The 13,847-nt window shown below is 36.8% G+C and overlaps 2 protein-coding genes across 2 annotated transcripts in view; both read left to right on the forward strand.

Moving 5' to 3' along the window:
- The window catches only part of LOC147612726 (uncharacterized), a 46,104-nt gene extending 39,524 nt beyond the window's left edge, over positions 1-6,580 (forward strand). The window contains exons 2-3 of the mRNA XM_086783563.1: positions 5,982-6,134; positions 6,515-6,580. Coding sequence (XP_086639689.1) covers positions 5,982-6,134; positions 6,515-6,580 — 219 coding nt within the window. The remainder of the gene's footprint in view (positions 1-5,981; positions 6,135-6,514) is intronic.
- Positions 6,581-9,783: 3,203 nt separating this feature from the next.
- Positions 9,784-10,614, forward strand: LOC147612727 (uncharacterized). Its single transcript, XM_086782847.1, has 4 exons — positions 9,784-9,977; positions 10,080-10,145; positions 10,247-10,315; positions 10,423-10,614. Exons 1-4 carry the CDS (start codon positions 9,795-9,797, stop codon positions 10,534-10,536), a joined length of 432 nt encoding a protein of 143 aa, XP_086638973.1. The 5' UTR covers positions 9,784-9,794; the 3' UTR covers positions 10,537-10,614.
- The last annotated feature ends 3,233 nt before the right edge of the window (positions 10,615-13,847 follow it).

Here is a 13,847-nt window from a genome sequence, read left to right on the forward strand (position 1 = left end):
GCATAGACACCTCGATCTTTCAAATTCGTCCTTTTCCATGTGGCACATGTGACACCATTCGTTCATCCTCATTGTTATGCATGAATGTAGGCATAGATGGATCAATTTGTTTCAAATAATCAACGATGTATACGAGGGATTCTTGCACCAACCATCCCTCTACCATGCTTCCTTCTGACCTTGCCCTTTGCCTCACAAATCCCTTCAAGGTTTTCATGAAGCATTCAAGAAAGAACATCCACCGGCTATGAACAATGCCACACATAGCCACCTCATCCACCAAATGTACTAGAAGGTGCAGTTGAGTTGTGAGTATGCTTCTTGGAAAGCTTTCTTCAATCATACACACCGCCTCAATTTACTCAAATCGAGCCTTCTCAATGGAATCTGGATGAATCTCCTTTGACACTATCCACCTATTCAACAAAGGAATAAATGATAAATTAAAGAATAATAGATAATTTCAAAGTTATATGTTATACCAAATGCACAAATATACAGCTTTGATTGGAACCCACCTCGCCAATCCACCTAATTTATAGATGGCATTCTGAGCTTTCTCTTGTCCGCACCCACCAATAGATATTGGAAGTATGAACAAGTGCAATCAATTTTTGAAAACAATAAAAGATTAATATAGAGTCCACACAACATAAACCGAAGAGTGCCCAAAAATAGATATAGTTATGTGTGTACCTACATCATCTTGTGCCAATAATGTGATTTAAGACCATGTAGATGATGCTTGCCCTTCTTTTTTGTTATTGTAAATGCACCCTTTAATGAGCGCATTACACCGGTTGGTGTACGAAAAGATGAAATTTGATTCTTGACATTCTTTTCCTCTTGCCTTGTCAACCTCCATGATGCCTTTGGTAAAACCACCTTACCATTGACTATCCTTGGCCATGCATTTTCCATGCGTTCGATATCCTTTAGGTCATCCCTTATTGCATGGGTGTCTTTTTTACCAATTAGATGGTCCTCAATCATTGATGCCACATTCTTAAAAATGTGCATTGGATCCAAAAGATGATTTATTCTTGACTCTGTCCAATATGGTAGATGATAGAAGATTGAGTACCTTTTCATGCCCACGAGTACTATGATGGGAGTCACCCTCCATCTCTCGTCCCACTCTCCATCTCTCCACCTTCCCTCCAATGGCATTGTAGGAGGCGAACATGGCCTCCCACTCTACACCTCTCATCACAATCGAAGAAACCTCGATGGAGCATAATTTGGGTTGTTTGGAGAAAGAAATTGATGATGTTCATCATACACCACTTTCTTTAATGCATGTGCTTGTTTGGAAACAAGTCATGGACCACAAATTGGATATTCATTATATCCTCTAGTTGGGAGACCTACAAAATTGGCATGTAAGAATTGAAAGTTAATAGACATTACAATACATTAGAGTTATAAATGAATCATTTGTGTATGCTTAGATAAGAATCAATTTATGAGTACGATGTACCTGAGCATTCCGTATAGCCCAAAAAATCATGCATAGTCCACATCAAGATACGCTTGACCATTGCATTGCGGCATGAAATTGGACGAGATACATCATGCACCCTTATGCCTCTCCATAATTTTCAAGCTCATCAATCAAGGGCTCAAGGTAAACATCCATATTCTTTATCTTGTGCTTCTCAGATACAAGAAGCGCAAGCATCACATGACTCTTCTTGATGGACATCCATGGAGGAATATTGTAATTCACAACAACAATGGGCCATGTGGACCATAATGTAGACCTCAATCCAAATGGGTTCACCCCATACATACCCAATCTAAGCCATAAATTACGGGGCTCATCTTTGAACTCTGGCCATCCATCCTCAATGTGAGCCGGTGAGTCGGTGAGAATCCTCATCATGCCATCGGTTGAATGATGGTTCACATACCATGTCATTAACTCAGCAACAATGGATTGACACTGGAATATATATTGAATGCAAGGTATAATAGTAAAGTGCCTCAATACCTTTTACAGAATTTTTGCACCTTGTGACAATCCTCTCCACAAATTGGACATTGCATGACTTGGCAAAGGCACCCCGGAATAGTACAAAATCATTACGACATGCATGAATTTGAGTGTAATCCATACCAAACTTGGAAAGTATGTTTTGAGTATCACTTCTTCTTGCAGGCATCAAATTGTTTGTTGGGAGCATCTTCTTTAATGACAGGAGTAGGCTATTCACACTATTATCGCTCCATCCATATGTTGTTTGCAAGTTAAGGATTTCCAAACATGCCCGCAAAGTTGAGTACATTGCACTTTCGTACAATGGTGTGTTAGCCTCTGTGTAACACATCCTCTCTTTCATATGTTTCAAAGCTAGGTGTCTCTTCCTCACCCTCACTTTGAAAAAAGTGAGTGATCATCTCCTCCATGACATCCTCTTCCTCTATCTCATGTGGAGGAAATCATGGGTCTTCCAAATGTACTAAACATGCTCCACTTTCCAAGGGCTCCTTACGACACTTGTATTCCTTCCTCAAGTTTTTCCCAATGATAGAATAATGAGGCATATTGTGTAATACTTGTGCACGAATGTCCATGCCCTCCTCATCCTAATGAACCATATTTAAAAATAGCACTCAACATTACATATGGCAAACCAGGAGTTTACATTTCAAGGTATAAGCTTATATACTAACCGAGGAATTGGCTTGCAACTTCAAGTTGGTTGGCATTGGTTCAATCGATCCCCATTTTCTAATATGCTCCAATGTCACTCGGCGTTCACGCACACAAAGATTCTTACATCTTGCACATGAACAAGGGATTCTTCTTCACAAACACTCTGGACCTCCAATATTAATGGTGGTGACCCATCACTATCCGAACTAGTAGAAGACATCTATACCGGCGGGCACAAAAAGTGTGCAATTAAAAAACTGAATATGAATACATGCACTAAATTTAGCAGTGTCAATGGTATATACATAGGCTTGCTCTCTGGAATTTACCTAGCGTCGCTATAAACGTCGGTAAAGCGTCGTTTTTAGCGGCGCTTATAGTGATGCTGAGAAAAATAACTTTTCGAGCATCTTCCTCTATCTAAAGAAATTCCCTCCACTACTTTCCTTGAGTTCCTGCACACCGACTCCTCCCTTCCATCAAGATAGCTCCCCTCACATGCTCCCCTCACATGCATTTGTACTCTTTATATTCCCCTTCCCTTCCTCTTCATGAGACTCTTTCTCTTCATCACCAAATGGCTATGGTGTAATCTCTTGAAGGTATTTTATCTTATGTTTTATTCTAATGCATTTGTTTATGGTTCTTCTTCTTCTTCCCCTTCCCCTTCGCCTTGCTATTTCTCTTTCTTTTCCTATCTATCACTCTACAAGTGTTGGTGTGACCTAATGATTAGGGTTTCCTTTTTTTATGCTTAACCTAATGATTAATAAGAAACATAAAGAGATTAAGATTAATGCATAGAGTACTAATCTTCACCTTTTTCTTCTTCTCCTTCTCCTTTTTATGTCTATGCTTAATGTGTATTGGTCTTTTGTATGATTCTTGTATCTGGTAGGTAGAGTACATTAAATACGTGCTAATCACTCTTTTACCTTTTTATGTTATGTATAGGTCTTGCACTAATCATATCTTTTAGCTAGACAATATAGAGGTAAGATTTCTTTTGCTTGTATTCTTTAGGGTTTTGTATCTATGCATTGAGCTTTTAGGTTTTTGTATCTATGCATTAATCTTTTAGGTTTTCGTATCTATAAATAGATTATATGCATAGAGATTAATCTATGCGTTAAGCTCTATGCATAATCATCTCTTTTAGCATATACAATATAGAGGTAAGATTTCTTTTACTTGTATTCTTTAGGGTTTTATATCTATGCGCATTAAGCTTTTAGGGTTTTTTATCTATGCACTAAGCTTTTAGGGTTTTATATTACTAATTACTTTGTTTAATCTTTGTTTTGTAGGTCCTCTAATCCTCTCCTTCAATTTCACCAAAAAGAGGTAAGCCCTCTTATCATTTATGACTTTCATCTACCTATTATTGCACCCTTCATGGGTGCTAGGGTTTAGGATTAACTTAGCTTAAGCTTAATGCATAGGTTAAGATCTATGCATAGAGCTTAAAGCAAAGATTAAGATTTATGCATAGAAATTAAGCTCTATGCATAGAGCTTAATGCATAGATTAAGCTTTATGCATACAGATTAATCTATGCATTAAGCTCTATGCATAGAGATTAATTTATGCATTAATCTTTATGCATAGATTAAGCTTTATGCATAGAGCTTAATGCATGCATTGAGCTCTATGCATAGAGCTTAATCTATGCATTAAGCTCTATGCATTGAGATTTCTTTATGCATTAAGCTTAATGCATAAAGCTTATGCATTAACCTTAATGTATAAGATTAATAAATGCATAAGCTTAATGCATAAAGCCTTATGCATTAATCTTTATGCATTAATCTTAATGCATATAGATATTAATGCATTAAGCTTAATGCATTAATCTTATTACATTGAGATTAATGCATTAAGCTTAATGCATTAATCTTATTGCATTAAGATTATACATTAATCTTTATGCATAAAGCTTATGCATTAATCTTAATGCATTAATATTTATGCATTAATCTTATACATTAATATTTATGCATTAAGATTAATGCTATCCACATTAAAGCGTAAAGCTTATGCATTAAGATTAATGCTATCCACATTAAAGCGTAAAGCTTATGCATTAATCTTAATGCATAAGATTAATGCATAAGCTTGATGCATAAAGCCTTATGCATTAAGATTAATGCATTAAGCTTAAAGCATTAATTTTATGTATTAAGATAATTCATTAAGCTTAATGCACTAATCTTATGTAGTAATCTTAATGCATTAAGCTTAATGAATTAATCTTAATGCATAAGATTAATGCATTACACTTAATGCATAAGATTAATCTTAATGCATTAATCTCAATGCATGTTATGTTTTTTAAGCTCATAAATGTGTTACTTTTTTATTTTTTAAGCTCATAAATGTGTTACTTTTTTTGCATGTTATGTTTTTTAGGTCCTGCTTGTTGTGCCCTCCTTCTACATAGAATGGCTCTAGTATCATTCCACCTCTTGAGGTACTCTCCAATGTCCTTATTCTTTGCATTTCTTTTCTTCACACCCTTGGGTGCTAGGAATTCAATTTTTCTATTCTCTTAAGCTAAGAGAATAATGCATAGAGATATGGGGCATTATTGTAGGCCTTTTAGAATGTTGCTTAAGTCAAGTTAGGATAGGTTATCTGCGAGTATGTGGTTATAGTGGAGGGGGATCCCTCGATATTTTCACTATCCTTCTCTTGTAAAAGAGAAGTTACCTTTGGCTTTAAAAGTGGAGAGCATGTGGAAAGTCCTTAGAAGGAGCACTGTCCACCCTGCTTGTCTAAGCAGTATTCTAGAATGCCACATGTCCATGTCCTATACCCATGTCCACTCCGATTAGAGGATATAGTCCACATCTAGGTGCTAGGAATTCACGTGGAGGTTGCAACCAGGCCACTCCACTCTCTTCTGTGTGGCACCTAGTCCACAACCTCTTCAGATAGGAGGTGTGCCTCTTCTCGTCATTCTAGTGGGGGTGGATGTGGGGGTTATTTTGGGGGTAGTAATATATCTTCTTCCAATTCCCCACCATCAGTAGAGTATATGCCGGCACAGTAGGTGGTGGATTCAAATGCTTACAACCTAGCGACGCTTCCTTACCGTGTGAGGAGGACAGATGGGTCGATCATTGAGGATAGCAAGGGGAAGCATGTTATAGCACGCATGCATCACCTTGTAAATCTTGAGTTCAAAAACATTTGGGGCATTGACTGGAGAACTCAAGACAATGCAAAGAAGCAATACATTCTATAAGTATTGAAGACAAAGTTTCCTATGCCCCACGCCGGCTTACAATTTAATGACCTTAAGATGTTGGATCGTATGCAGGGTCATGTAAGTCATAGGAAATCATTGATTGCCAAGGCCATCAAGTGTGGTGGTGTCAAGGCACGAGGAGAATCAGAAAAGGATTGGAAGAAGGCCAAAAAGACATACCGAAAAAATCCCAATCCATTCAAGCAACAAAGAGAACCAGCTCGAGTACACATGCATAAAAGAGGGGCTTCTCATATTGGATTGAAGGCCATCTTTCCTCGCTCAGTTTGTAAGTATTTGAACTCTTAACATTTTATATTCAAAACTATGGTTTCCAAAGAATTAAATCTTATATAAATTGTTCATTTTTAAATGTATGTTTAACGTAGGAAAATGTGGTGAGCTGTTCTCCTTCTCATGAGGAGTACGACTTTGCTTTTCGCAATGGGAATCCTGCAACATTTGAATGGTTGTGACAGCAGGGTGTCGCATTGAACTATGAAGCTATGCATGTTGCTATAAGTTTATATTATTTTGGTTTTATCAGCTAAATTAGAAATTTAACTAGTTTGTGTTTTAACATAACTTGATCTTGTGTAATACAGGAAGATGATGGAGAGGCAATAGGCGAGGAGGACGAGGAGGATGATGAGGAGGAGGAGGATGAGTAGAGACCATCCTATTGTGTTTAATGTTTTGTAACTTCATACTCAATGTAACTCGCATGTTATGGCATTTTGGATGTAACTCGCCTTTTATAGCATTTAGGATTTAATACAATTAAGATTTTACGAGTTACTGTGCTTCATTTTGTATTTTAATATGTTGATATATCTGTTTGTACAAATTAGAACTGTATATTAAATTAAATTTTTTTCGGATAGATTGGGGCATTAGCCCCAATCTGCCCTAAAAAGAATATTTTTTACAATTTCGCTGAGTAGCGGAAACGGCGATGTTCACCTTTTTTATCAGCGTCACTGAGCAGTGGAAATAGCGACACTGATTTTTTTTATCAGCGCCACCGCTGAAGCAATGGAAATAGTGACATTGATGTTTTTAATCGCACCACTAAGTGACGAAAATAGCAACACTGATTTTTTTTGACAGTGCTACTAAGCGGCGAAAATAGCGTGAGATATAGCGACGGTTATAACATGGGATATAGCGACAGTTATAGCATCAAAAAAAGAGTGATGCTTATAGGCAGTGCTTATAGTGACACTTACACCCCAACACTTTTATTTTATAAAACCCATGCTATAACCATTGCTAACCCCTCTTTTTGTTGTAATGTTAGAAGCTTTGGGCAACTGCTCGGCCACAGTTTAAGTGTGTGTGAACATTGCTGGCCATGTATATAAGGCAATTTCTCTCATAATGCAGGTACACTCTCCCATTGTGCAATTGAGCTTTCCCTCTTGCTAAACCTCTCTCTAATCTTCTCTCTAATGTATGCTAATGTGTGTGTGTGTGTGATTTGAGGTGACAGGAGGGAGTAGTGACTTTAGTGTAATGCCACAGCGTGATAACGCTCACGGGAGAAGACAAATGGTACGCTACCCATAGTAGTCAACTTGAGCTTAAAAACCTCAAGGGTTACAAGCTCAGCCATTGAAAAGATCCCCCACGACATGTTGAGGTGAGTGGTTCCCTCGAAACTATCTCTTAGCCTTAACATTCTTTTTGTAAGGTCTCTTTTAGGCATAGATGGAGTGCCCGTTCTTACAAATAAATCCATTCTTAGCTCTAACAAACACATGGGCAAAGAATTCACCACACAACTATATAGTTTCTTTCATAGTGCTAATCTCCTAATAGTAGTACCAAGGAAGCTCTTGCTCTTTTTCCTAAATGTTTCGATATCTTGATTTTGAATCAAATTTATCCTTGATACTATGATGTCAAAGGAGTTTCCTTAATTTACAATATATCCAACCAAAATCAAATTATATTCATAATGATTTTCCTTAATTTACAATTAATCTAGCCAGAATAAAGACAATAACTACTAATAATACCAATAAAAATGGAGTTACTATAGGAAATTAGAATAAGGTGCCATAATTTGAGTATTTAAAAGTGTTAACAACACGTAGCATTATAATATGACACCCAAGCACAAGGTTGTTTATTTTGGTACACTCACCACACTTAACCCAAAGGATATATATATATATATATATATATATAGATAGAGAGAGAGAGAGAGAGAGAGAGAGAGAGAGAGAGAGAGTGGTGTGTGTTATATACACACACACACACACACACACACACACACACACACATATATATATATATATATATATATATATATATATATATATATATATATATATATATAAATTCAAAGGATGTGTCCAAGTAACTGATTGTATCCATACACAATGATGGATAAGTAAACTTGAGATCATGAATTGTAGATGGTTTTTCATTTCCAAACCATCTACTAATTTAAAATGAGTGAAAGGACTTGCAAGTTGCATCCTAATGGTTTAACATGTCCAAAACATGGCTAGTTTTGTCTCAAAAGTAGTGCGAACTCTCTCATATCAAGGAGGTCATGGAGTGACCATCATTGTAAAAGGCTACCAATGTTAGGAGCATTTTTAGACGAAAGTACATGTTTCTTAATGGTGACAAAAATGTGGTCATGGTAGAGTCATGTGAGTTTGAAAAAAATGAAAGAGAGTGGAATTACGAATAGGAATAGGGAGGGTCGATGTTGACTTTCTTTGCTTTTAAGAAAAAGAATCATGAGGCATTAGAAATTTTAATCCAAAGCAAAGTGGTGATGCAAGGTTTAGGCTTTAAAGTGGCACAAAGCTCTAGTTCCAATGTGTGCCCAACAACATACATGCATGCCAGGTGATAGGCAAGGCCAAGAAGACTACTATCCTGTCCGTGAAGGTCAAACATGTGAGGAGGAAAGATAATCAAAATTGGGATGAGGAATTGGGTGAAATAAAAAAATGCTCGTGTTAATACATGATTAGAGGGGCAAAGGGCAGATGTAGAGGGTTAAGAACGTGGTTGGAGAAGAGAAGTGTGGTCTCCACTACTATGAAGGCGAGGATTGGAATGTGTGATAATAATAATATATAAGAAGTGATGTGTGATCGTGCATTCCATATCTATAAGGTGGTGTGGCTGATCTCGGCCCAATATGGGTTGAGCTGGCTATCAGCAAAGAACAAGTGATAGTGGGCATGAACAACTGAATAAGGTCGTGTCACCCAACACTGCTAGTTCAATCCCATGCACCACACCACCACATTCTCCACACAACTACATAATCACATCCCCACTCCACACACACACACACACACTATATATAACATACACTGTTGCCCTCCATCACCCCCCACATCCATCTCTCTCTCTCTCTCACACACACACACGTACACGCACCCCTGCCCTCCATCACCCCCCACATCCATATCTCTCTCTCTCTCTCTCTCACACACACACGCACGCACCCCTACCTCTATGAGCTTCTCTTCTCGATCCCTATCACAATCCAACACCCCACCACCACCTTCCCAACGTTCTCACTCTCTCTCTCTCTCTCTCTCTCTCACACACACACACGCGCGCACGCGCACGTACACGCACCCCTATAAGCTTCTCTTCTCGATCCCTACCACAATCCAACACCACCCCACCGCCGCCACCTTCCCAACGTGAGGCTGGAGCGCCCTCCGAAGCTGCCTCGTGAACCATGCTTGCAACTTGGTCCACCTCCATCAGAGCATTCACTACTCTTACAACCGGCGCTTGCTCGCATTTAAACAACGAGCTAGCAGAGAATTGATTGATTAGCTTCAATCCACCCTGGAAGCAGAATCTACCCATCTCAACAAGACTCCTAATACTGCTGCAGCTATGGCGCCTCATCACTCCCGCATTAATCTTAATGTTCGAGCGTCTCGGCTACCTTCAAAGCGAGAGCTAGCAGGTGACACTGCACCCGCTTCGACGTCCAAGAGATCAAAGACAAGCCAAACTATTTCCGGAAAAATAATCGAGATGCACAGCCGGCCAAGCTCTTCTCTGTGCAACGATGAAGTACGTGCATATACACATCTGTCATCGCTCACAAACTTTACTAAACACCTTGCTTTGTTAATAGATCACAATTCCCATGAAATCTCTCGACTCTGCTTTCAGGTGGATATCGATCCTCTCGAAATGAGACTGAGCATACTCCGGCAGCTCCTGCCTCGGGGCTCAGAGGTAGCATACTCCTTAATTACTACTAAACACCCTTTTAATTTCACTAATCATCATAGTTTGTGCGAATAATTAACGTACTTGGTTTAATTATGCGGGTGCAGTTGCAGGAGAATGATGATCTTCTCAAGGTTTTGTTCGAGTATGTGAGGGATTTAGAGAGAGAAATTAAGGTAGAGAATCATGTAATACGATCGGAATTGATACCTTAATTATGCTTGATGATTATCCCCATTAAAATTATCCGGATAATCCTTGATTTTTTATTTTTATTTTGCAGACTTTTAAACATGAAGACACCATTAATGCAGGCATCGAACCCCAAGAAATGGGGGCCTTGCAAAAAAAGGGCTTATGCATAGTGCAGCTTTCAAAGCTCACCAAGGCTTTCTAACCCATCCTCAATTTTTGTAGCTCTCCTTTCCTCCATAGACATTGACAAAATTCTGATATTTGTAACTTTACCCTTTCTTTTAAAAAATTAAGCTAAAAAATATAGTGTAGACTTTACAACACCCTTAGTTATCCCTTGATTGCTCATCCGAGTGCATCATTAAGATAACAATTGGACTTCCACACACCTAAAACGTTTAATTATTAGTATAGCTTGAGCAATCATGAAAAAGCTACTCATCTCCATGCATGGTACTACTAGATTGTGGAATGTGGTTTGTTGGGTCTTTTTTTGGTGCATAGACTTATATATGCAAAATGGTTAGTGTGAGTCTTAAAGGTTAAACTACCATGAGTCTACTTTACCAATTTTGAATAATCTAATAGGTAAACTTTCTTTTATGCATAAATTTAATTTTGATGAAAGTCACACTTTTATAATAAAACAATTTCTTTTATGCATCTAATTTATGCATAAATTCCATTTATGATGAAAATCACACTTTTATAATAAAAAAAATTCTTTTATGCATATGTTTATGTATACAAATCATTTATGATGAAAATCACACTTTTAATATAAAACAAATCTTTTATGCATACAAATCATTTATGATGAAAATCTCTCTTTTAATATAAAAGAATTTCTTTTAAAATCATTTATGATGAAAATCACACTTTTAATATAAAAAAATCTTTTATGCATAAGTTTATGCATACAAATCATTTATGATGAAAATCACACTTTTAATATAAAAAAAATCTTTTATGCATAAGTTTATGCATACAAATGATTTATGATGAAAAACTCTCTTTTAATATAAAAGAATTTCTTTTATGCATAAAAATCATTTATGATGAAAATAACACTTTTATAATCAAAATAACAATTTCAATATGCTTCCTTCTATACATAGAATTTAATTTTAAAGAAAGTAACACTTTTTTAATAAGATATTTTTAGTATGCATTTTTCTATACCTAGGATGAAAAATAACACTTTAAGAATACATATACGATGGGAATTACTCTTTTTGAATAAAAAAAAGTAAAACTTATGGCTTACCATTTTTTAAATTTTAACTCTCTAAAATTAATTAGAATTTCACCAAGAGTATTTAAATCATTCTAATGTAAACATTTTCTACTTATTTAAGAGAAACATTAGGAAAAACTTGATTTTATCCATTAATCATTCATCTAGGATAAAGAATGGTTGGATTTACTAAAGATGAGAGGGGAGTGCCTTTTTTTCAATGAGGCATAACATCATATTCAATTTAGAGAAGACAAAAATCATAAAAACCATTAAAATTAAGCATAAATGGGAGTTTATGTATTTCCTCACTACCATTCATCAATTAACTTCAATAGCATTAAAAAGCCATTCCAATTAAGCTTCTCAAGCTTGAGAAGGGTTGAGAAGAGAGAAACATTGAGAAATTATAGAAAAAGATCAAAATTCACCCTTTTCCTTACAAATTGCTTGATTCTTTGAACACGGTAGAGGCCCCCAACCAATCAATTGGTTTAGTATTTTGATGGAGACACCAATGGAGATTGAAGAAGGAGGGAAGCTCCAATTTCTTCGATTTGGAGAGAGAATTTTAGAGAATAGTAAAAATTATCATTATTTCAGCATAATTCTGACATAGTATAATTCTCCTATTTTTCTACAAAGGCTCAGGTTCTATTTCTAGGAGAGAGAGGCTCGAACCAAGACCAACTGATTTCTAAAATTTTCCAGATTCAGTTTGGTTGAATTTGGACCAGATTTGAACCAAATTTGGACCAAATTTGGACCTAGTTTGGTTCCTTTTTGATTCGGTTTGATCCAAGAGAGAGGAGAGATAAAAATATCACATTATTTTTTAGTTTAAAACTCATTTAAGCATGTGAAGTAGGTGCCTCCTTGAAGGGACTTCCCTTCCTTACACATGTGTCAAAATGGAATCATTATACCCAAAATATCTCTTTTTTTTAGTAATACTCATAGTTTTTTACTAATAACCCTTGTACATAGTCAACTCTTCATCTTATGCGAGCATTTACTCATTTTTGGGAGGATTTTCTTTATTTCTTCCATTTATCTCCTCCACACATTTGGATGAATCTGATTGGCCCCTCAAAACCTTAATTTAAAATTTTCAAAAAATCTGGACTCCTAGGATAAGGCCTTTTGAACAGATTATAATTTATTTCGAATGCACCTTCTGAAAATCTTTTTGAACTTCTGTTTCGAGGAAAATTATTTAAATACAAATATTTTTCCATCCAAAAATATCCAAAATCTGAATAATCTCTCTCTAGAATATTTTCTCTCTCTAGGCCAAAACAGCTAAAAACAAGATCTTTTATATTTTTGAAGAGGGATTTGACTACAGGGGAAGATACTGGACATCTTGAGAGGCTGGGGAGGAGTCTTACAATATTGCTGAGTACTATGAGCTAGGAACTATTAAAAAGGCCCTTGAGTAAACAGGTGGTGAGCGTTCAGGTTACCAATGATGCCATAGGTACACCGATGAAGGAAGGAATTGAAAATTAGGATTCAACTAGATAATTAGAGGATTATGATCAGTAACACTATGGTTTTATTAAATGATTGTTTTAAAGATTGTTGAATCTGTGAAAAAGGCAAGTTCATATTGGGTGTATAAGTGGTATGACTAGTTTTATGTTTGCATGAATATCCGGCTAGGGGGCTTGGGAACTCTTTTTCCTGGTACCAAGGATAAAACCTAACCAAAATTCTTAATTGGATCCTATCACTACAATGGTTGGGTGGTTGGCTAACCCATGGGACTGGATGGGGTTAGGCTGGACTGATGGATCCCTAAATCGAGACTCAATTTCTATATAGTACGATAGATGAAGTAAATCTCGGATAAAAAATTATTCTATGGAAAAGAATCAACGACTGTGCCTCTCGATGAGGAAAAAAGCGTTGGTCTCTATTATCCAAGTATAATCTTTTCCCTGATCTGGACTATGGGACTTACGGGTTTGGTCAGATCAGTTCTATTAGTTAAGGCTTTTGACTACATTAGAGAAAAGTTATCTTGGAGGAAGTCCGGATATCCGTGGGCGAGGCCCCGAGTGTGGGACCCTGCTCCACGCAAGAAGTGCTACTTCCGCTACTAGCACCCCTGAATTTGTTGCGTGGTGGCGTCAGGGATCTTACAGCTGGTATCAGAGCAAATTGGCTAATGAGGATCAATCGAGAAGCCAAGAATGTCAAAAATTTATAAAGAAGCAGTAAAGGGTAATTGTGTAATAAAATTCATACAAATTGATATTCAAATTGAAATT

Source organism: Cibotium barometz, chromosome 45 (genome assembly GCF_041138505.1).
Source record: "Cibotium barometz isolate CiBa-2024 chromosome 45, ASM4113850v1, whole genome shotgun sequence".
NCBI lineage: Eukaryota > Viridiplantae > Streptophyta > Polypodiopsida > Cyatheales > Cibotiaceae > Cibotium > Cibotium barometz.